We start from the raw sequence: 25,790 nt of genomic DNA on the forward strand, positions 1-25,790 counted from the left end.
CTTAGGGTCATGCCTTATTGCCTGTAATTAAACAAATCCCTTGCATACTTCTTACTTAGTATATTTGTCAAATTCACAGTAATTACCTACTTAGACAGTTGTAGTCTAATTCCTATAAATTTATCATTTTTCAGGTGAAGAATAGAATATCATGAGTGGCTGTGGGATGGGGTGTTGATCAAGATGTTTGGTTTATTGTGTTCTCGGAACATCTCAGATTAAATTTCAATCTATTATTATTCATGTTATTTGGAACTCTGATGTCATAAATCTATTTGGAATAAATTTAATGATGTTGCTTGATCACTCTTATAATGTGCCTAAATGCTTAACCCAATAAAATGATTGTTTCCGCTGTTATAAATTAAAAAAAAAGTTTCCTCAAAAGTTTGGGTTCAAATTTTGGGGCGTTACACGTATTTTCATACTTAGTCATCTTTCTGGTTTTTCGAAAATTTGGCTAAGTCTGAGAAAAAATTTATTTGGGGCTCGGTTTTTAGACTGATGTCTTTGAGTTTGGGCTTGGACCAAGTTCCATCGACAAGGTCGTAACGAGCCAATTGAGGAGTAAGAAAGAGTTTTATTTTCGACTTTTCAATTCAAGCGAAATTCAAACAAAATTCGAGTTATTTTTTAGCGAAATTCAAAGTTTGATATTCGTGTAATATGTCGTTGGATGCGTCTCGGAATTCTGAGTGCAACAAAATTTTATTTTCCTTCATTCAGGCTATGGTTGGTTCAAAAATAGCATTTTTCTAAAAATTTTGCAGTTTGTCAAAACGGATCCGGAGTTGGATCGGGTTGGGTCCAATGCCTATGGTCCGAATTATTATGGATTTGGATCTTATTTAAGACCTACTTAAATATGGATTTAATCCAGATCTTGATCCATTTTTGTTTTGGGTATGGGTTTGGATTTTTTGATTCAGATCCAAATCCAACCCCCATGAATTTTTCAGCTTTAAATTCAATATAAAGCTTTAATTTGAGGTTTAATAAGGTTGAGAAACCTTCTGGATTAATTTGGTTGTTTCTGGAAGTTTTTAGATAATTTTAATTAATTAATAATTAATTAATATTAATTACGAATTTTGGTTTAGGGCTAAGTAGGACTTCTTAAAAGAGTCCTCCTACTTACCTAAGAAGGTTTAAGAAGTATTAAGAATGAGTTTTAAAAGAATTGGAAAGTGTTGAAGAAAAGTCAAGTTTAAGAGTTTCTAAAATTTTGGAAAAAAACAAAATGGAAAGATGGGAACTCTCTTAGAGAGGGCTGGAGAAGGGGGAACGTGTAACGCCCCAAAATCGTGGACTTGAAACCTTTTATGAAAAAGGTTGGAAGCTTTGAAATCAATCATTTATCAAAGTTTAAAACAAAAGTTCAGCGGAAGATCAGGTTCAAAACAACAAGTCCCTAGACTTTGGGCACATTACAACCAAAAAGCAGATTCCCCCTTACAAACCGATTTGCAGTTCAAATATATATTTTATTGAAATGAAAAGAAGAACCACATTTTGGTAATACAGTTTTAGAAATCCCGAGTTATAATCAAAAGAGATGCTTTCAAAGAAACCTTATACTGCATCAATCAACAGTATCCCCAAGAGCGCAACGTTAGGAAAGGGCACTGCCTTGAATGCATCGCGTCATCATGCCATCGCAAGCTGTTTCGACCTGTTCACCACCTGCCCATGAAAATGAGTCAGTCACACAACAGACTAGTAGGGGTGCAAAGGACAAGAAAGAGCAGAAGCTGCAATAAGTAAGATAAACACTAGCTCAAGCAGAAACAAGCAAGACTAGCAGATCTAACCATATGTATTGTGGAGTAAGCAAAGCTCTACTAAAGCAAACAGCTACGTAAAAAAAAGAGCAGGAAGGATCAGAGTGCTGAACAGACAACTATAGCCATCTCACAAATATAATAGGTGAAGAGTAACTAACTCTATCCACCAGCCAAGCAAAAGCAATTGCATAAGACAGGTATTCATAACAACATTCGTAATAAATACAAGTAACATTATATGGTTCAGCCTATCGGCCAGCAGCTACATTAATCGTGAGGCACAAGCTATTGCATCACAAGCAATCTGTAAGCTACACAGGATAAGCAATCGACTAGTATGAGAAGCTAGTTATCACCAAGCAAAGAACTGCGTAAGCAGTATAACCAACAAGGGTAACGCCTCGACAGGCGTACCTAGCTCAACGAGTAGCATACCTAACTACCGAGCTAACAAGTAAGCAAGCAATGTACGTCACAACATGCATATCTCATGATCATGTGTATAAGTTATATCTTGTCTCATAACTGAGCAGGTCATTGTGGGTACGCACAAGGCAAAACGTAGAAACAACTGAGATCGATTCGGGGGTCCATTATGCTATGTATTTTATTATACCCCGAATGACTGACTGAGTCCGCTTCCTAAGGGGACGGTCTGTGACCAAGAGAGTAAATCCCCAAAGGCAACAAAGGCCCAATGGATGCGCATCCGTACTTCTGCAGAAGTGGCCCAAAGGATTTCCCCTAACCTTCGATGACTGGGGATGGTCGGATCTTTGCCCGAGATTGCCATATATGACTGTCCATCGGAGTTTTGTACCATCCATCCTCTCTCTTGATGAACCGTCCCGAATGAGCACGACGGAGGGTTTCTTAACCGTCGTCCCATTCTCATGCTCTGGTCTTTCAACCCAATCGAGCATCTTGCCTGTGAAGGCGCATGATTATTATTTAGGTGAGTTATACGCGCCATTGCGCGTTTGAGGCAAGCACACAATTCACATCTTACTCACAGCAGTACGCATCGTAACTATTCACATATACAATCACGATAAAAAGGGGGGGTCAATCCTCAGTGAGGGTAGAAACATCACTCTTGTGATCTCAAACACATGCCATTGCATGTTCGAGGCCGACATAGACCTCTCATCTTACTCATCGTAGTACGCAACGTACATGTTCAAAAGTACACCTACGATGAAAGGGGTATGGATCTCTCGCAGGAAATCCCAATGCTTCTACTTTATAGAAGTCTGCAGTGAACTCATTCCAGTTCCAACTGATCGTGCTCGGGTCCTTTAGACAATCGCGAGCAATCTGCCTATTAGGCGAAAGCAACATAACAGGATTAGCTTAATGTGTCAATACACGCTTAGAGGTTACTATAAACCTCTTGTCCTTCTCTTCGTAGTCCAAACATATCGTACGTAACTAAAGGTATAACTACAAGAGGAAGAACATGGATCTCTTATAAGAGATCCAGCAATACCTTCACGAAGGAAGGCGCTACAATCATGGTTGAACCAGAAAGCCTAAAACTAGGTCTCGCATCAGAGGTGAGGTAACGCCGGTCTAGTGATGACGCAAGTACCTTGCTAGGATCCCCACCTCTATTCGTGCACAGGATCCTAAATAAGGTTATCTAAGTCGTATCGAATAGGCAAACTAAGGTTGTAACACATCTATCACAAATACATCAATTTGGGAGGTCCGACCGCTACCTCTGTTTTACAAGCTATACATCTTGAAAATAGGTTTGCACCTAAGACGATGTCTTTTGAGAACTGAAGTGAATAAGTGTGTGTCGTGGCTTGTAAGCCAAGTGAGACGATATACACTACGCACTCGAAGTTGCACTCAGAGAGTGCAAGCTGACAAGAGGCAAACTCATGCACATACTAATACAAAGGTACGACGAGGGACAAGCCTCGGGGGCGAAGCCGCACCTCGGGGGCGAAGCCGCACCGCGAGGGCAGAACGCTAAAGCTCCACACGAGGTATGAGATCATACCTTGATCATCGTAACGCACAAGCAGGCAACTACGCAAGCAACGCGTGAGGTAAGAGATCCTATACTGACTACGCAAGTGTAAAGGACGACTCACGAGGCATGGGGTTACACCTCGATAGATCGCTAAGCGTAAACAAGTAAAGAAGCATACGACAACAATGGAATACATAATGAGCAAGGCATATGCACGAAGTGCGGCAACAAGGTAAAGACAAACGCATACAAAAGATAAGGGCAAGAGCAGCACGACAGCACAGGAAGGTAAAGCGCGAGAAGTAAAGCAGGAGCAAGGTCATGGCGCATAAAGCGCGGGGCAACAAATAAATGCAGGAAGTAAAGTGCAAGAACGTAAAGAAGGACCAGGATCTACATCCTGGAGAACAAGGCAGACATAAGCAAGTAAATGCCAAAGCGCAAAGCGCGGGGCAGCATGAAAGTAAAGTGCGGAAAAGTAAAGAGGACAAAGATCGCGAAACCGCGTCCTTGAGTTAAAGACATGGAATGTAAAGACATGAATGAAAAGCCTAGGCACATATAGCGCGGCGGCGACAGAAAGGAAAGTGCAGGAAAGTAAAGAGGACAAGGATCGCGAAACCGCGTCCTTGAAGGTAAAGACATACATATATACATTATACGTATACATATATCGTCCTCTTTTACTTATCTTCCTTATTTTAGCATTTATCAGTTCATTGTCCTTTCACGCAAGAATCCCCTACCTTAAGGGGTTGCGGGTCCTCGTACGCATGCAGCGTAGGCAAGCAAGAGCTTGAGCAACAGAGGGCGAGCCGGATCCACCGTTCAACCTGGAGATCTTAGAACATTAGTATATGCCATATAAGAAAAGAGAAGCAAACACAGCCAGGTCTCCTGCCTGCAGAAGTCAGAGGCATGAGCTTTGCATCCTGCAGACAAGGGTGCCAGAGGCAGGGGCCTCAGCCCTGCTTGACAACAATAGCAGAAGCAGGGAGCAGGAGCTCCCTGTCTGCTAGCACAAGGAAAGGCAGGGGAGGGAGCAAGGGCTCCCTGCCACACCTGCTACAACAAGGCAGGGGGGGAAACACCCCCTGACAGAACAAGAGACAGGGGCGCAACCCCCCGCTGGTAGCAAGAACAAGGCAAGGGGGCAAAGCCCCTTGCCGAAAAACAGCAAAGATGCAGGGGGCAAGCCCCTGCTCGAAAACAAGAAATCAGGGGGGCTTCGCCCCCTGCTGGCACAATGCAGGAGGCAGGGGGCCCGCCCCCTGCCGGCTCAATGCAAGAGGCAGGGGAACAGAACCCCCTGCCGAGGAGCAACAGAAGAGCAGGGGGGCTCCGCCCCCTGCCGAGGAGCAACAGAAGAGCAGGGGGTGAAGCCCCCTGCCGAAAAACAAAAGCAAAGACAGGGGGACAGAGCCCCCTGTCGACAAATCCTCAAAAAGGAAGGCAGGGGGCTCAGTCCCCCTACCGACCCACAGCAAAAAGGCAAGGGGGGGTAACCCCCTGCCAGCAAGAAGCAACAGGGGGCTCAGCCCCCCTGTCGACCAACAGCAAAGAGGCAGGGGAGGTAACCCCCTGCCAAAACAAAAGGCGACAGGGGGCTCAGCCCCCCTGTCGACCCACAGCAAACAGGGAGAGTGACAGGGGGCTCAGCCCCCCTCCCCCTGTCGACCAAGAGCAAAAAGGCAGAGGGGTAACCCCCTGCCAAAACAAGAGGCGACAGGGGGCTCAGCCCCCCTCCCCCTGTCGTCCAACAGCAAAAAGAGTGACAGGGGGCGAAACCCCCTGTCAAGAAGAGCCAACGACAGGGGGCCCAGCCCCCTGTCGACCAAGAATAAAGGGAGGCAGGGGGGTTTAGCCCCCTGCCAACCGACAATGATGACAGGGGGCTCATCCCCCCTGTCGATCCATCCTGCACACAGAAGAGAGAGAGAGGAGGGTTATACCTCCAAGATCAGGGGAGTCGCCAGGCCGGAAGATCGAGGGCTACCGGACGGAGGGTGGTGGTGTTGCCGAAGCTGGAAGGCTGTCACCGGTTGCTCGAGGTCGATGGCGCTGATCGGCAGGTCGTCGGAGGTCACCGCCCTCACAGCCCAAAGAGGGGGAAGAACGTGGTCGCTGGTGGTTGAGGAAGCTGGCAGCAAGCTGCCGGCAACTGAGGGGAGGGACGCAGGTGCCAGCGCCGTCGGGAAACCTGCCGGACCGAGGAAAGGTGGCCGCCTGCGTCGATCGCCGGCAACCGAAGACTGACGAAGGCCGAAAGGTGGTCGAGGACTTCGATCTCCAGCAGCAGGGAGGGTGGAGGGTCGGCAGCGAAGATCGTCAGTCGTCGGGGAGGCTGCCGGACGAAAACACTCGCCGGCGTCTCTGATCGCCGGCGGCAACGTGAGGGGAGAGAGATCGGAGCAGAGGAGAGAGAAGGGGCAGCGATCGGGGACTCACCGGAGCTCAAAGGGGGAGAATCGCCGGTCGTCAGGGAGGCCGGACGGACGGAATCGCTCGTCGGCGTCTCCGATCGCCGGCGGCAGCGGCGTGAGGAGGGGCGGAGCCGATGAGAGAGAAGGGGCGAGGGTTTTGCCCCTCGCCCGAGACACTGTGTCCTTTTAAGGACACCGGCTTCTCGAGAAATCGAGAAGCCAGGGCGCGGGTCGGCTCGAGCTCGGATCCAGCCCGGATCCGGGTCCGACACAGGGGGCAGACCCTGACTCGTGTCCGACACGTGCGGGGCATGTGTCTGACACGAGTCGGACACGATTTTTTTTTTCCGGGCTTTACAGAACGTCACCCCCTCTCTCTCACTTTATAAAAGAAAAAAAAAAGAAAAGGGGAAAGGAAAGAGAAAGAAAGAAGGGAGAGAGAGAGAGAGGGAAAGAGGGGAAGGAGGAAGAAGAGGGGGAGCCTTCTTCTTCAACAGCCCCTTTTCCACCATAATCTTTCATTTTTCTCCAGATTTTACGAAGGTACGGGTCTCTTCTTTTGAATCAAATGAGAAACTGAATATAGACAGGTTCCCATGCATGATTTGATGGGAATCCATGGGCAAAAGAGTAGATCTATATGTCTATTCTAGCATATGTCAAAAGGGCTATACGGATCCCCTTCCATGGATTCAATTCTGATTCCTTATTCACCATTTTAAAAGAATAGATTTTTGTGTATGTTTTCTTTTACGCTGCAACATAATCTATTTTCATGATAAAAAATATATATATATATAATGTGGGTGTCGGCCTGGGTTCAGTCCAGACTAAGCCCAACCGACCAGGGTCGGCTGGTCATGTTTGGAACCCCAGCCGACTAGGTCGGCTGAGTGTAAACTCCTTCAAAAAAAATATATGTATTGGTTCTAAAGCGAAATCGTGCAATTACAGTTATGTGTAACTTGATAAAAGAATGTGCATCGATGTTCATTTCAATGAGAAACAGTTCATTAACAGTATGTGCATTAATGGGTATAAGTTCATTTCAAAAGAAACAGTGCACCTATAGTCATGTAAATGTGTTTATTTCAAAGTGAAACAGTGCATTTATAGTTATGTAAGTATTGATAAAACATGCATTTGATGTATACATGTTGTTCCAAAGATAAACAGTGCATCAGCGATTGAGTGTATACGTGATAAAGATATGCAATTAAGCGTGAACATGCTTTGCTATACATATGCAATTTGATGAGAACGTGCATTGTTGTGTGTACGCAAGTTAGAGCATGCGCTGATATGTATATGCGAAATCAATGAGAACATGTACTGCCATGTTTACGTAAAAATTAATCAAAACATGTATTGTCATGTTTATACAGAATTCAATGAAAATATGCATTGCTATGTTTATACGGAATTTGATTTAAACATGTATCTGCAAAGTATACGCAGAATTCCTCGAATTTCTGACACCCTATTTCTGTGGTTTTTCACAATCGCAGGGGATCAATGAAGTGACTCGCTTCTGAGAGAGCTACGGGTACTACAAGTTTACTAGACAGCTTCACAGATGGACAGTGTGGTTTTGTTTTTCTTTAGATTTAATTGTTCATAAACTCTGATTCTTTTTAAGCAATTGTCTCAAGACTACTATTTCTTAATTAATAAAATTTTGCTTGCTATGGTATGGATGATAAATGTAAGATCCCTTGTGGTGTGTTTGGTTATCCAATGGGAAGTGGAACTGTAAAGGCCCCGGGTCTCTAGGATTGTTTTCGCACTTGTTTTAAAAAAAAATCTGCACTTTTTAAGGGGTATGAGTTGAGGTCGTTACAAATATGCATATTTTCATTCAGTTATGCATGCATGTATAGATTCATATTTCAAGTATACATTAATATGCATAATCACACTCAATAATATAAGCATGTTCAGATTTGCATATACTCATAAAACAATAATGATGCTTATGCAGATTTTCAATTAGGCACGCATGTACAACCAATTCATTTACAAGAATACATGCATATGCTTATTTTTACATCCCGTTTTCAAGATTTTACATGTATAAAAAGCTGGACCAGATTTGCACATGTTTCAAGTATGGCAAATTTGTCCCGATTTAGGGATTCATGGCACATAATGAGATACATATACAATACACGCATTGATATATGTGTTTTCCCCAAAACAACCCCCAAAAAAGATAAACATAAAACCCATATTAGAGTAAATATTCAGATTTACTCTTTTCTCGTGAATTGCCACTAAAATCTTGCATGGAAATCAAATCCATGCTTTTTTCTCATTTGAAACAAGAGAAAGACCCGTACATTAACCATAAATCGAATGAAAACTAAGAATTGATGGTTTGTTTGGAGAAGAAACCTTCTTCTTCCACCTTTTTCCTTCTTCCCTCTTTTCCTCTATTTCTCTCTTTTTCCCTCTTTCTCTCTCCTTTTTTTCTCTCTTTTTCCTTCTCTTTCTCTCTTTCTTTCTTTTTTTTTTAATCCTTTTATAGAGGAATAGACTATTATCCTTCCAGACCCTTTTAATGTGGGCTGGAGAGAGGACTTCCCCTTTTGGGACTCTCACTTTACTAATTTTCCAATTTTTCTAAAACTCTAAAGTTGACTTTTCAAAACTTCTTTCCTAATTCCATTAAACTTTCTCAAACCTTCTTAAGCGTAATACACATATATAAGGACTCTCCTAAAGAGTCTCAACTAATAACCAAAAAGTGAAATTCGGAATTAATTAAAATTTATTATTTATTTATTTATTTATTATTATTAATTAAATATCTAAAAACTTCTAAAGGGTACCTTATCCCTTTGGAAGTCTTTTTAACTCTAAATAACCTCAATTTAAATATAAAAAACTAAATTTAAAGCTGGATTTTCGTTGGGCATGGGTTTTGGATCTGGAATAATTCTAATGCATACCAATTAGTGAAATGGACTAACAGGGATAAAGCAATAATTAAAATGGAATGCTAGATGAACAAGAGTTTAGCGCCTAAACCAAGCAATGGAGAAATGGTATCAGTGTCTGTGCTTACAAAGGCAGAAAGCGCAGGGAATGCCACGTCCAGAAAATACAGAGTTGTTTAACTGTAGGTCAACAACCCCTTACCTTTCGCAGGAACCCGAAACTCAGAGTGTATTTCAAAGTCAATGTACATTGAAGTTGTAATATCCGAAAATTTCTAAGTTATTTTTCTATAATATTGTGAAATTCTTGAATTTTGTGTCAATATAGAATCCTAATTTCTTTAAAAATGAATGTTTGAGTATATTCATAAGGTTTAGGGGGTTTAACATGTTAAAAAAAAGTAATAAATATAAACCCTACATGGTTTAATAAGTAATGATAATTGAAAAGTTTCTCTTAAAAAGAAAATTTTGATTTTTCTTTAAGTAAATTTATTTAAATGAAGTAAATTAACAAAAGTAGATTGTAAAAATATACATATTAATATGCTTAATAAGTTGGAATTAGCTTATATTCAATTACTTTACATTTTTACATGATTTGTGGTTATATAAAACAAAAATGATTTTTTTATTTGGAATTTTATGGTTATTTAATTATAGTTTAATAAAATAGTTTTTTTATTCTATAAATTAAAACCATTTTATTAGTTTAGTAGGAGCCCATAGGTGGGTTGTCCCATCCTATGTGGCATCTTACTTCAAATTTTATTTTTGAAAATAAAGGTATGGTGATTTTCAAGTTATTTAAAGCTTGAATAGTCAAAGTGGAGATCAAGGGCTCCAAATGACTTTCATTATAGTGATCAAGGGCTGGAATTAATTTCAGCCCATAACCTAACTCATGAGGGGTTATAAAACCCTCTCATAGCCCACGCCTCCCTCATTTGGGCTGGAAAAAATTTTGGAGCTTCTCTCTCCCCCAAAAACTCTCTCCTCTCTTTCCCTTCTCTTTTTTCCTTTTCTTTAAGGTTTCTTTAGCTTCTTGAGTGCAAGATCCAGACTTCAAGGGGTGTGGGAAGGTGATCTAAGGTCCCCACCTTGCTGGAAGAAGGAGCTGATTGGTGGGATCGAGCAAAAAGATTCATTCATCCATCAAGAAACACGTTTTTTCAACAAAATGTAGGGTTTCTATGCTTTTCTTGCAAGAACGGAGTTCTTGGCATGGATTTTGACGTTTTTTCATGAGTATAGATCATGATCAAACCCTCTTAACCGTGGGTTTGACTCAGATCTAATGATCTATGGCAAAAACATGTTTTCCCCTAAAGAAAACCCCTTTTGAAATTGGGTTTTTCATAGAAATCGGTTTCTCGGAAAGTAGATTTGTAAAAATAACTAGTATTCGATTTATGCCATGATTTTTATGCAAATGTTGGTTTGGGCTGATAGAATAGGATTTGTTCCATCTACTGTGAATATTTTAGATTTTTATGAGTTTTATTTAATGCATGTTGCCTATTTCTTTTGAATTTTCTTGGGATTCGGGTGACTTGGTTTTAATCCCAAGAATGCAAATCTCGGAATTTCTAGGTTTTTAACTTGACCTTCGTTCAGTAAAACGGTTGTTTCTCCCTCCTCCGGAGGAGTTTTGACGAACGGATTGTTGCGTTGGAAAGCTAACGCAATTTTGCATCTACTGTAAAAATTTGGGTTATGTTCATGGACCGAGCACATCCTTGTGACAGTCGAAACAAAAACTGATAGGTCTGTAGCAAAACATTCATAACTCCCTCATACGGAAGAGTTTTTACGAACGGTTTGCGGCTATGGACAGATAAGAAAATTTCCTATATACGGTAGAAATTTTAGCTCTGTTCATGGAACCAAAAATTTTTTGTGAGCTCTGTACCAGTCGGACAGAGTTAAGAAATCGGTAAAATTAGGGCAAATTCATAAATCAAGGCTTAAAAGATGCATAGTTTATATGTTTATATGTTTTTATGCAATTTCTTTATAGAATTAACATGCATTATATGAATGATTATGAGGTCTGATTTTATGCAATTCTATATGATTATGGCATGAATTATTAATGAAAGTTTACACAGTTAAGATCAAGGATCTAAGGATCCAATGAATACAAGTGTTATGTTTTAAATTCTGAAAAAGTGTGGGCTATATGTATGTGTACTTATCATGATGATATGACTGTTACTTCGATGTGGATGTTCATATACATATTTCTTATTGAATTTGATATGTACATGTGTTGCATGGTGTATAAAGACAAGTAAGATATTCATCCCTTGCATGTGCTCAAGTTCGGTTACAAGTCGTATCAAGTGAATATTTACACTGTTTTATAAAAATGCATCTACAATCATAAAGTAGTTAAGTTAATGTTGCATGAAAAGTAAGACTGAAATAAGTAATCATGTGACATTAAAACTCAAGGTACTTGCTGGGAGAGTAGCAAGTGATACACAACTTCGATGGGCAAGTTTGTTATTGGCACGGAAGGTTGCTCCTCCCCTCTCACGATTTTAGGGGAAAAAACTCTGCATTAAACTGCAGCGCAGAGGTTATAGTACTCATGAGGAAAAACTGATGCATCAGGTTGAAAGGTGTTGGGAATCTCTCTCGTATTAACGTCCCTCACCCCGTCTTAGTGAATGGACCTGACCAGGCTAAAGTCACCCCTATATGTAAAACACGTCATGTGTCATGGTCCTGATCTGAGAATGTTTGCCTGGGTCTATCAGCAGGGCTAAGAAGTGATAACTTAAATTGTGTGTGCATTAATTTGGCATCGCATATATCACCTAATTAAGAAAATATAATTAAAGATAAAAAAAATATGCATGCATTGAAGGGCTTCTGCATATGGTAAGTCATGCATATTATTTGTTCATTTATTTTGTATTTTGAATATATGGATTAATGATTTCTGTTAAATGTGGAAATTCTAAACATGCATGATTAGTTGTATGATTGTTTAAGTTAAATTAAATGTTAAACCATGAAATCTCTATTGAAATCTTTGTCTTGTAATTCTGTCTTACAAGTTTAGCATATTTCACTCTACTGAAACATGTTTTGTCTGACCCCATATGATTTAATATTTTTCAGGTAACGAGTAGGTACTTACGTGCGAAGGCGGAAGGTTGCGACGGGGACTGAGCCTACCTTTCCTCTGCTTCATGGATTCTGAACTCTGATTTTACTTTAATTCAATTCAAGGACAAATGTGGTTAATTTTGGATATTATGGAACTTGATTTTATTTCATGCATGGTTAATTAGTTGTTAAAGTTTAAATTTCATAATTATATGTTTGCAAGCATTCATCTGAAGTAGCACGCCAAGTTTTATGCCCAATGTGTTTTTCCGTTGTTAACTGCTAAAAGATTTAAATGTATTTCAAAAAAAAAAATCCACCATTTTCGAGTTATAAAAATTGGGGTGTTACAGAAACAATGGCATTGGATGATCAAACTTGAATCAATGATAGAACAGGCAAATGAGCTCGACCGACAATCAACGAAGGGAAAACAAGAAATCGAAATAAAATGGATTATCCAAGGAAGAAATGAATCAGTGACAATCACTAGAATGAGTGACATTCTCCTGTCACTAATCGCAGAAATACAATTTCAAAGAAGATAAATCCCTAGAATGAATCAGCAGCTCCAGATTGTCATTTACAAAAATGCAATCTCAGAGAATGTGTTTCGCTAAAATGAGTTTAGCCACTTCAAATTGCAAAGTTACAGAAACAGAAAAACACATAACAAAGAACGATGCGGGAAAACGAAATATGCTAGGGAGACGTATTTATGTAGCATGATAATCCCAATGAAAACTGGAAGGACTCTTAGACGCCATGATTAACCAAACGTCTGAAATACAACAAAGATGACAAAAATACATGAGATAAGTTGAACGAAAATCAATTAAATGCTATTGAATATAAACAAACGATCAAAGTAAAACAGAAATCAGAAAAATCACTCATTAATTTAATAAAATGACTACAGACATTGTAAAAGAAAATGAAAGTATAATACTGTAAAAAGAGGAAAACGAGAAGAGCCAACGTTCTGCTGCAAAAATGCAGGTTGATGCTGCTATGAACAGGTCAACACTACATATCGTGCTTTTAATGGAGCAGAGGCGTTGAGCCAATGCTATAGAAAACGAAAAAGGGGGAAGTGAAATCTAGAAAACAAAGAGGGAGAGGGAACGATTCTTACCTTGAAACCGAAAGAGGAGCTTCTCTCTGTTTGTTGAACTTCTTTTTGATGAAGAAGAAGAGGGGAAGAAAAAGAAGTGGGAACCAAGATGCGTGAAGAAGGAAGCAAATGGCGAGGTAGAAACGAATGAATCAGAGGAGGCATACGGCTTCTGTTTTATAACAGAAGGCCATTAGGCTTTCTTCGAAATTGGTCCCTCTTGCTTTTAAAATTTTATAAAAAGGAGGCTCTTTAACAAAGTTTTCAGAAAGGGGGTTTTCTAATTGCGAAAAAGGGTTTTAAGCTATATTTTTCTGAATTTCCTTTTCTTTTTTCTTTTCTTTTGTTCTTTTCTTAGCATTTTCTATATTTTTTGTGTTTTTGAAATAAAAACTCTTAAAACTATGGGAAAATAAAGAGTTTTAAACTATTTTTGCAAAATTTTAAAAATATTTACAAAAGAAGGGTTTTCTGAGAATTCAAGGTTATTCTTTGAAAATTTCTTCAGAAAACGGGTTTGGATCAAGAGTTTTGAGAAAATATTCGAGTTTCAGACCACGAATTGAGGAATATAGAACAGTGGATCCAAATGGATACCGGATGAACTGTCTGAGCCATTCAAAGATTATTTTTTGTATTTTTGTAATTTCAATTTGAAAATTGGATAACGAGGCTCAGATTTGGGCTTTGGCACAGGATCCGGATCCGGAATTGAGTCAGATATAGAAAATGGATTTGGATTCCAATGGATCCAAGAAATAAGTGGAATTTTGATCAAAACTGACTCAATTATTCAGAAAATGGGGGCTAGGGGCAGAAAGGGATTTTTTACAAAATTTTGAAAAATTTGGGGTGTTCACAGATGCCCCTCTTTGCTACTAAGTCAGTTGAAAGTCGAGCTTAGTGGCAAAGAAAACACTCCAAATTTTGAAAAATGCCCCAGTCAGAAAATCTAAAGTGGGTGTCGAAGAATTGTTTTGAAAACATTATTCTCAGGCTTAATATCTTATCCTGAATGGCTTTGAACAGACGAAATCCTCGAAAATGATATAATTGGATAACAGAAAATGAGGAAATCATGATGGGCCTTTGGGTGAAGATCCCGGAATGGTGAAGATAGGAATTTTGATCAAGTCTCATGGGTGAGACGAGATAAGCTTTTTGGAATGAATCAGGTTTAGCCCTTAACCTGGATGGGACAAAGATATCTCAAGATGAATTTCAGGTTCTACCTTTACCTGAATGGAAAATGAATACATGAAGGCCTCGATGGGACATTTTTGAGAAAAATGTCTCGTGAGGTGAAACTCAAGTACGATCCTTCCCTGGGATGGATAAAATGGGCATGGATTCCACGATGGGGAAAATCATGATGGGACTGGGAGAACTAACTCGTCGAAACGAGGAACCTCGTCAGAACGAGGCTCAGGTTTAACCCAAACCTGAACAGAAGATACCTCGTGGAAAAACGAGGTTCAGGCTTAACCCTTAACCTGAAAGGGACGATACCTTGTAAAAAAAATGAGGTTCAGGCTTAACCCTTAACCTGAAAGGGACGACCATACAGAATCCTCGAGCGAAAAAACCATGATGGGACCTTCGAAGTTTGGACGACAAATCCGAGAGGGGTTTGCAAAAGAAAGAAAATGGGGGTTCCCTAAAGCTTGAAAAGGGATGATCTTGGGCGTCTCATTGCTGAGACTAAATCAGTTTTTAAAACAGATAACCTTTTGCAAAAAATTCAGGTTTAACCCTTATCCTGAGCGGGTGAAAAATATTTTTAAAAAATAAATTTCAGGTTTAGCCCTTACCTGAATGGGGAGTAAAAAATATTTAAAAACAAAATTTAATTTCAGGTTTAGCCCTTACCAGAATGGGGAATGAAAAATATTGAAAACCACAATGGGACATTTTTGAAAAATACCCCGTGAGACGATGTTCAAGCATAATCTTTTCTTGAATGGATATACAAGGCATGAATTCCTTGATAGGGAAAACCATGATGGGGCTGGAAGAAGTACTTCGTCAGAACGAGATAACTTTCATCAAAAAAATGTAAACAATGTCAGGTTGCATCAAAATAGATATTGAGCATTTATTTCATTTTTCGATAACCAAAAAATTTTGCCAATAAGATGAAATAATAGTTGATTTTAATGCTTGAAAATGTGCATGTATGTGCAAAAGATATTCCCTCTTTTACCTAGAGTATTTACTCCAAAATGAGGTTAACTCCCTGGATTCAAGAGTCAAATTCAAATTTTAGCGCTGATGATTTTATTCAAGGAAGCTATCCATTTCCTTGATATGAAGAGGAAAGAAATATCCTCAATTTCATAAAAGCAAGTAGTGAAAAGATATTAATAAAAGAATTTTGCATAAGAAAAGATGATTTCTGGCAATTTTGGCAGCTTGATATATGGGGATTTTCCCATTATAATCTTTTTGCACTCTTTTTGAGACATTGAGCTTTCTTGGGTTTTTGGTTTTGGCGAGAAGTTTATTACGTCATCCTTCATTTTGGAGATGTCCTGACTTTTCGTTTTTTCTAAGACGGGTACGTCAGAAACTCCTTCAACTTGGAGATGTTCTGATCCCTCTTTGTCTCAGGAATTATACTAATGATGTTGACTCCTTGATCAAAAATCTCTTGATGATAGCAGAAATCAAATATCTTTTAGGGTTTGTCGGGAGGTTCATCGCATTCGCCTTCAACTTGGCGGTGATCTGAACTTTCCCTGGAAGGATCCGTCACAAACTCCTTCATCTTGGAGATGATCCAAATCTTCTTTGGCCCCGAGGGTCTAACTCATCCATCAATCTTCAACTTGACGATGATTGAGAGATCCCTTTTGCAGATATTTAATTGCGGCTTAACTGACTGAGGAGATATAGATTGAGTGGATTCTTTTTATAGCTCATGATATTTCCACTGCCTGATTGCCAGAAAATCGTCTTTAGACATGTGTCATAGCTATGATCAATATCGATTCGCTTCTGGCTTTTCAATATCATTGAATATTTCTTTCGCTAATCATACCAAGGATATTTCTTATATCCTTTTGGTTGATCAACAGGGAAAAGATTTGAATTTTACCCTTTTTTGCAAAAAGATTCACCTTTTTGGAAAGAATACTAGAGGTAATTTGAGGTGATTCCTTCGAGCAGTAAAATGTTGAAATCGACAATTGTTTTTAAGCAAATTGGCAAAGTTTTCGAGAATCATTTGTGAAATACTCACTCAATATAGATTTTGACGGGACCTTGAGCTGAAATTTGGAATAAATACCATGGAAACATTGGTTTTATTAAGAACAACATTGGCTCAACAAGGACTCAACCTAAGAGCCGTAAAGAATATTGGATCTACAGACTGAATTTTTGAAGAATGAAGTTGGTTTAGAAGGAATTCAACCTAAGAACCTTGATTCAATCAAGAATAACATGAGTTTACTAGAAACAGTATTAGTTCAATTAAGAACAACTATCAGTTCACTGAGAACAAAATCAGTTCAATGAGAAATGACTATCAGTTCCTTGAGAACACTATCAGTTCAATGAAGAACGACTATCAGTTCTTTGGAACACTATCAGTTCAACGAAGAACGACTATCAATTCCTTGGAAACACTATCAGTTCAACAAAGAACGACTATCAATTTCTTTGGAACACTATCAGTTCAACGAAGAACGACTATCAGTTCATTGGGAACACTATCAGTTCAATGAAGAACAACTATCAGTTCCTTGAAACATTATCAGTTTAATGAAGAACGACTATCAGTTCAACGAATAACGACTATCAGTTCCTTGGGAACACTATCAGTTCAACAAAGAACGACTATCAGTTTCTTGTGAACACTATCAGTTCAACGAAGAACGACTATCAGTTCCTTGGGAACACTATCAGTTCAACGAAGAACGACTATCAGTTCTTTGGGAACACTATCAGTTCAACGAAGAACGACTATCAATCCCTTGGAAACACTATCAATTCAACGAAAAACGACTATCAGTTCTTTGGGAACATTATCAGTTAAATGAAGAACGACTATCAGTTCACTTGGAACACTATCAGTTTAATGAAGAACGACTATCAGTTCACTTGGAACACTATCAGTTCAACGAAGAACGACTATCAGTTCCTTGGGAACACTATCAGTTCAATGAAGAACGACTATCAGTTCACTTGGAACACTATCAGTTCAATGAATAATGACTATCAGTTCCTTGGGAACACTATCAGTTCAACGAAGAACGACTATCAGTTCACTTGGAACACTATCAGTTCAACGAAGAACGACTAACAGTTCACTTAGAACACTATCAGTTCAATGAAGAACGACTATCAGTTCACTTGGAACACTATCAGTTCAACGAAGAACGACTATCAGTCCCTTGGAAACACTATCAGTTCAATGAAGAACGACTATCAGTTCTTTGGGAACACTATCAGTTCAATCAAGAATGGGAACCATTATAGAGAGCTGGATCGCTTCTATGAATGGTTTCAGGATTATCCCTTATCTTGAATGGAAAACTCAGGTTTATCCCTTAACCTGAAGAGGAAGTAGGGATATTGAAGAGAATAAACCTGAAGCTTGAGTTGAGAAAATGGAAATGCTTTGATGAATAATTCTTGATTTAAATTGGTCATCATAGTTAGTTGTATGTGGCTTGATTTTCAGGATTAACCCCTTATCCTGAACGGGGACGAAAAGAATAACTCAAAGGTCGAGGTTCAGGTTTATCCCTTAACCTGAAAGGGAATGAAAATACCTTGAGGGACGAGGTTCAGGTTTATCCCTTAACCTGAGAGGGAAAGAAGATTGATGAGAATTATTGAAATTTGATAAAGAAATTGATAAGAAATTGTTGAAAGATTTTATTTGATTCTGCCTGCATACAGGGTTTTTGAAAATGAATTTTTATAAAATAATAAAAATAAATGCCCCAATATAACAAGAAAGAGACATTGAATCATCAAAGATATGAAGAAAATTGACATTTCATTGATAAGCAAAACTGATAACAAAGACTGAAATATTTACAGGTTTTTGACCAAAGGTCACAAAAGACTGGGACTGACTTGCCCCTATAAGATGACTGACATAAAAGAAGAAAGCAGAAAAACTATGTCATTATCATTCTCTTGCATGGTTCGGAAAAAGCTTGGTTGGTACGGTTGATTATTCTTCTTCATCGCCCTCCACCAGAAGATCTTTGTCAATGCAATCCTGAACGATGTTCTTCAGGACAAAGTAATTTTTTGTGTCATGCCCCACTGCTCGGTGAAATTTGCAAAATTGTTTTTTGAATCTTCCCATAATTGTTGGGGGATCGGCGGCTTTTGGCAAACGGACCATTCCTTTTGCGAGCAAATATCCCAGAACAGTCTCGAGTTTCTTGTCCAGCGGGGTGAACTTTCGGTCAGCACTCCAGTCCTTGTGCTTCGATTTCTCCTAATTTGATTTCTCCTTATTTTTTCCTTTATGTTGAGGGTTTGATTGAAGAGGCTTGTCATGGTTGAAGAACTTTTCCTTGGGGCCTTTGAATCCTTCCGAAATATTATCATTGTTACCCCTGTTGTTGGAGGAGGAACTAGAAGAAAAGTTTGTTTGTTTTTTTCATCTTGACTGCCTCTTGCCAGGGTGATGCTGTCATAGACTTCGTTTTTCAACCCCATTTTGAGTCATTCAACCCGCTCTATTAATTTGATGAAGGATTTAGATGGAGAAGTGGAGATCAGGCCCTTCAAAGGTTGGGAGAAATTGTTTTGGATTATTGATAATGCGTGCCCCTCTGATATCGGGTTATTCATCTTGTTACAGGTGGATCTCCACCTATGAATGAAATCTCTTGCCTTCTCATTGTCATTCTACCTCAGATTGAAAAGATGGTTGAGGGTAGGCGAAGCCTCGGAATTGAAGAGAAACCTTTCAATGAACAGGTTGACAACTTTGTCGAAGTTTCGCAATTCAATAGGATTGATATGGTCCGCATAACATTTTGCTGCTATTCCTTCCAGACTGCGCGAAAAGCATAAAAATAAAGCCCTGTTGTTTCTTTTAAACCGATTGCATTCTGCAAAGAATATGGCCAGATGAGCCTTGGGGTTGTTGGTCCCATCAAATTTTATGAATTTGCAAGGAAGATCCTCCAGGTTATCATCCCCTTCTAAGCTGTCATAAAAATCCTCACCGGTGTAGGTCTTTTTGCCTTTACCCTGAGCTTGTAAGTCTTTGACTATGTGAGTCATCTCTTTTATTTGCGAGTAGAAAGGATATTCCACCGGGATCTGGAACTTGGTTTTGCTTGTTGACTCATGCCCCTCGCTGATTTTCTTGGGCCGATATAAGGGATTTTGGAAAAATGCGGGCTGCTCTTCCTCTGAGTCTTCTTTTGCTGACTCTGAAGCACTGTCATACTGAACTTTCTTTTTGCTAATCTTGAAGGATTTTTCCCTGATCTTATTTTTGGAAGATATCTTCTTCGGGTTTTCCTCAACCTGTTTTGATACCATTTTGGCCATCACCCTCTGAAACAACTTGTATGCAGCTGGATCAACATCGCTTTCAGCTTCTTGGCCCCGCTCCCTGGATGACCTGGGGGAATTCATTTTCTCTGTTTCACTGTCACTTTGTTGTGGAACTGTCTCCTTTCCTGTCATTATCTGTACCATGATGAAATGCCAATGCTTTCTCCAGAATAAAGGAATGGTTCAGACTGACGAATCTAAGGGAGAAAGAGAGATAACGAAGGAGATTTTTAAGGAAAAAAGAGATTTCTTTGATGAAAAGATTTTAAATGAGAAGACAGAAATTTTGAATAGAATAAGAAGATATACGGAGAAGAACTCAAAAATAGATTAAACTTTCGAAAAATTGCAGGCAGGACCAAAAGAATTAAAGAAATCAGGAAAAGAAGAGAGAAATGCACCTGAACTTTTTGAAAGATAGAGGAAGACTTCAAAACAAATATTTCGGTTTTTAGAAAATAATTCTTAAGAAATATGGAAGGAGAAATATATACCTAGATTTTAAGAAATACAGAGAAATCTTAAAAAGAATGTCCAGGGTTTCAGAAAAATTATTCTGAAGAAATAAAGAAAGAGAAATATACAACCTGGATTTTGAGAAAATAGGAAAATTTTGAAATAAATATTCAGGGTTTCTGAAAAATATATAAGAAATAAGCAAGCATCACAGAATCAAAGTTGTACAAACAAGGATGCGCAAACAGCACTCCCTAAAAGTTGATTCTAAATGCAATATTTGAAATGGCTTGTAAGACCTTAATCTTAACTCTATGGTTCAGATCAGAGTTACCAATCAAGGAAGCGAGAGCGAGAAACGATACGGGAAGCGAGGCACTTTCAAAAATTTAGGAAGCAGGGAAGCGTGGGACCACTTAGAAGAAAATTCTGAACCATCTCGAAAGCGACCTAGGAAGCGAACCGGAAGCGGCCTAGGAAGCGAACCGAAAGCGAGGGGGAAGCAAAAAAAATGAAAAAATTGAGAAGTGTGGGGGAAGCGTGCTTCCCATAAATGGGAAGCATGTTTCCCATAAAAGAGAAACGCGCTTCCCATAAAAGGGAAGCGTGCTTCCCAAAAAAGGGGGACGCTTCACCTCACGCTTCGAAAGCGCGATGTTTCGTGCTTCCGAAGCGCGCTTCTCCTTTTACCTAGGCACTTCCAGTAACTCTGGTTCAGATCATCTGATTTCAATCAAGGTATGCCGATATACTCAAGCCGAAGCTCGAAGTACGTGGCATAGAAATATTTCTCTGGTTCTAAGGTAATGACTCCCCAACATCCTTGAGCACCTACCGATATACTTCGGACTATAGCCCTTAAGTACGTGGTAGGGGGTGTTAACCCAAATAAGTGGTTCAGTTGTGAGGCTCTCTCCCGAACTATGATTCAGTGAGACAGCCCAGCAACGTGAAGACCGGGACAATATAGGTAGAGATGTTTTTGAAAACATATTCAACATGCAAGAAATCAGATGGTTTTAATGCAGAGTCCTAAAGAGATAGAATTTAATAATAAAGAAGCATACACTTGCATACATTGTTTGCATTCAATCCCTATAATTGAGGATAGTTGTATTTCAGACCTAAGTCTAAGTGAGCATGAATAGATCTCCTCAATATAGTCCTACCAAACCATACTTAAATCCTATATGCATTATGTCAGCTAGGACAGAGTCTTGGCTCCTAAGGTTTGCATGAAAAATGAAGCTGACATTTGAAGAATAAATACTTAGGCAATATTAAAGCAAAGCAAAAGGCAAAAAGGCCCTCGCATCGAGGCGAGGTGCACTTTTTGGGCCTTGAGGCGCATTTTTAACAACACTGGTCAAAAGAATTGGCTCTAGATCGCCAGGTTCCTCTTTCTGCTATTACAGCCTCATAAATAAAGATGGCTAAAGGAGAAACTAAAACTTTGTGAGTAATGAAGAATGTTGGTAGAGAACGAATAGGTTTTATGGAGGTAAATTTGACTTTAATGTCATTCACATGGTTGTACATATCGTATTGTATCGTATAATATAGTACGATATGTATCGTTACCTTTTAGTTTTGCGATACGATACACATCATATGTGTATCAGGTGTATCGTACGATACACCCATGTATCGTATTGTATTGTACGGTATAGTGTGTATCGTACAATGTAGTGTGTGTCGTACGATATACACTATATCGTACGATACAGTATTGACGCACTTAAAAAATACTAGAAGTTGTCTTTTTCATTTTAAGTTTAAAAGGCCTCTTGAGGGCCGAGTTCTTTATATGTTTGGAGTCCATTAGAAGGGAACTCACGCACCCTAGGTTCCGTGAGATCGATTTGGGGGGCGATTCGTGCACAAGGGAGAGGGATTTTGTGATTTTATCAAGAGTTATTTTCACCATTTTTTCACTCAAGTGGGTTAAGGTACAAAATCCATATTCTTTGCTTCTTATTGAGTGTTTTTTGGAAAAGGTGTGTTTGGTGCTTCTTATTCTATGTTTCTTATTGAGTTTTTTAATTGGTTATGTTTTATTTTATATCATTCGATATCATCTTCATATTCATACCATAGAGATGAAGGTGCATGGCAATACTGCAGAAGCATTGATGATGTACCACAACTAAGGTCACTATTGAATTTGAGATGTTTTTTTGTGATACTATTATTAGAGGTGGACTTTATAGATTTAAGCAACATATTGCAGGTCAAGATCAAAATATACGTCCATGTGATTCTCCATCTATTCCTGCCACTTTTCGTGTTGATTTTATTGTTGAACTAGAAGAAGTTCGAAGAAGAATTTTGCAAAAATGCAATGATGATGATGACCCAATAGGCAAAAAATGGTCGAAAATAAAGAGATCATCGTGCGACAGTTGGATGCAACACTGAGAAAATATTGTTTTAAATTTTGGCAAATAGGCACTAGAAGATAGTTTAGTTTAAGGATCTTTATAGTTTAGAATTTTAGAGATGAAGATTGGCATGTAAGACATTGGATAAATATAATATTTTTAGTTATCATGAACTTTTAGTAGTTTAGTTATGACTTATGACATTTTAGTATGACTTGGATGTGAATTTAATATTATTAGTTAAGGCTTTAATTGTGTTTAAAATTTAAATTATGTAGTTGCCTTTTATTTACATTGTTAGTTATTAGTTACATGGTTTGTTATTAATTTAAATTATGTAGTTGCCTTCATATGTGATTTTATGGTTGTAGTTTGTGCAATTCATCATTGTTTTATGTGATATGATGTTTTTAGAAGTTTTGCTAATTTTTATTTTATTTTTCTAGATTTTTTTATAATTTTTGGAAATTTTTTATTACAAATTTATGATACGATTACGATACGATACTTTGGGCCCGACCGATAGGAGTAACAATACGATACTTACAACCTTGGTCATAAACTTTCATTTAACAATGATTAACCTAACAAAATTAGTCACAAGCACTTGTTTGAAATACATGGGCAAGCATGAGGCAGTTGATGTAATTTTCCAAATGCTATGCATGTATTTGTAATACACAAAAGGGAAAGTTTGTTTTTCTACATTATTCTAAGATCTACAGTTTTATCCATCTGTTTACTGACTTAAATTCTTCATTTGATCTACTTTTCTACTATATAAAAAATATTTATTATGAATTGTTCTCTATTCCTTCCTTAGTGCAAGCCCATGCCCAGAGACTCAACACATGTTGCCTAATGCATGGCTTTTAACTTTCAGAATATAGTAACCAAGAGGTGCTATGTCGAGAATAAATTAGAAGCTTATAACCTTAACTAGTTTGGCAATCAAAATGGGTCTGATTGGCTGATTTGGTTCTTGGTCATGTTTTTTACCAACTGAGGTGCAAAACAAATAACAAGAGTATACGTAGTTTCCTGATCCTGTTCTACTGCTCTAGTTAGCAAAAAGTAAAATGAACTCTTTTAGTTTCTTAGACTGAGTCAAATCTTTGGCACGTGATAGTCTTGATCTAGCTCAAATAGCCACCAATAACCACAATCACAAGCAATGCAACAGTATGATGATAGTATTAAAAAAAAACAATTGAAAGGGAGCAACGATCAACTTTATGAATTTACAGCAACATAATGGTGAATATTTAATTAAGGATAATAGATTTTTTTATTTTAGATGAGTCTAGCCATAGTTAGGGTATTTTAACAGGGTAACGGCATAATCTATTAGAAAAAAGGAGGCGTGTGAGGAACTGCCTTTACAAATAATACCATTGTTTTGTGGTTGTGCCTATAACCACACACCATCCAATTCCAAGGAACTGCTTCATGGCAAGTGTCTGCTGTAAACGTACGACCTGCGCCTTGATATTCAGGGTTTTCTCCAAGCTAGACATAGTCACTTGCAGTAACTTCCACTTCTTGTATGCAAACCAGCAACTTCCTTAGGTTATGTTTCCCCCTATCATGATTCGTGCATATGTCAGAATGCTAAACGTCCTAAGTCTCGATTGGACATAGATGATTGTACCTACAATGACCGGCCATACAATTGCTGCTCATGACAGAAAGGAGCATTTGCCTATTTACTTAAAGGATACTGAACAACGTGTCAGAAAAAATGGGACATTTTGCATCTGCTCTGACTTTTGGGCGGCACGCGAGAAACAATGATAGATGTTCATGATCTGTTCTTAATTGTATTGGCCATTTGAGGTGAAACTCTGTGAAGGAAGACTATGTAACACTATAATTATTATGAAAGGAAACAAAAGTATTGTCCTCAACAGCCAACACTGCGATTTTCCAAAACAAGTGATCTAGCCAGGAGAAATGGGAAATGAAGAAGCAAAGGGGATCGAATCGTAATACGTACGGTTGCAGGAAACGGGCATGGCTGGTGCGGAGGGGAAAGACCACCTGGTGCTTGAGAACTCTGGGGAGGTGAAGAAGTTTCTGATGGGTTGGTTTGCCGGTCCCGAATCGCCTAGGCCGTGGAGCCATAAGATGAAGGCGCGGGGAGGCTGTTCCGCCGAAAAGTTTCCTTCTCTCCACCTCGACCCACTGCTGTTTCTGCCATCGTTGAACCAGATAATGAGAATCGACGCGGCCAAACCGGTGACGCCCACAAGGATGAGGGGCTTAATGATCAAAAGCAGCCCAATGCGCCCGCGCAGGGAAGGCGCCATACGGAATTTGAAGGATGTGTGTAAGGTAATTGATGCCCACTCCCTGGAAACGCGGTAGGTGAATGCAACGGAACTCGCTCTATTTTCGTTGATTCGTGAACGGTGTTATAAGACCACTCTACCCACCCTAAGAACAGCAACCATATTTTGGTTGTTCGTCTCCGTAACACCTCAAATAAATTTTCAGTCCTCTTTTGACCACTTCGATCTGTCAGTCCATTTGAGGGTGGAATGTCATGCTCATGTTTAGTTTGGTCCCCTACAGGTTAAAGTACTCCTGCCAAAAAGTGCTAAAAACAAATGATCATGGCCGCTAAGGGAGGGTGTTGTGTGTTATTCCCGAAACACAAATTGGGGTGTTTTGGTAACAATAATTCATATGCCAATGTTGCCCATAATGACTTTATAATAAAATAACATATAAAAAATATAGATATGCTTTTGATAGGAATGTCCTCTCGTAAGATAAATATACGTTGGACGAAAATGTCCTTTTGCTCCCCATAAATAAATTTGCACGTTTTGCCTTTGTGTTTAGCTTGTGTTACAACACATGGCCACCTTCTCGTTCCTGCCTTGTGTTGGATAGAAAATATTCTCGGGTTCGTTCTTACCTCATGGAGATAACTATAAATCGAACGACTAGTTCGATCATTGGTGGGCGTCATAAGGGGATATGTCGCCCATCTCTTTTTACAGTCTTCTCTTCTTCTCCATTTTCGTTAGGCAGTATAGAAAAAAAC

The 25,790-nt window shown here is 39.1% G+C and overlaps 1 protein-coding gene across 2 annotated transcripts in view; it reads right to left on the reverse strand.

Moving 5' to 3' along the window:
* LOC149818712 (putative carboxylesterase Os04g0669500) overlaps window positions 1-25,122 on the reverse strand; it is an 88,247-nt gene extending 63,125 nt beyond the window's left edge. The window contains exon 1 of one of the 2 annotated variants that reach the window (XR_016427352.1): window positions 24,735-25,122. Coding sequence is in view for 1 of the 2 variants with exons in the window: in XM_089985502.1 (XP_089841628.1) it covers window positions 24,735-25,047 (313 nt within the window). In the remaining variant the exon portion in view is untranslated. The remainder of the gene's footprint in view (window positions 1-24,734) is intronic. The other variant, XM_089985502.1, reaches the window with a different exon arrangement.
* Between the last annotated feature and the right edge of the window lie 668 nt (window positions 25,123-25,790).

The sequence above is a fragment of the Nuphar pumila genome, chromosome 13, assembly GCF_984573655.1.
Source record: "Nuphar pumila chromosome 13, dmNupPumi1.hap1.1, whole genome shotgun sequence".
In the NCBI taxonomy this organism is placed as follows: domain Eukaryota; kingdom Viridiplantae; phylum Streptophyta; class Magnoliopsida; order Nymphaeales; family Nymphaeaceae; genus Nuphar; species Nuphar pumila.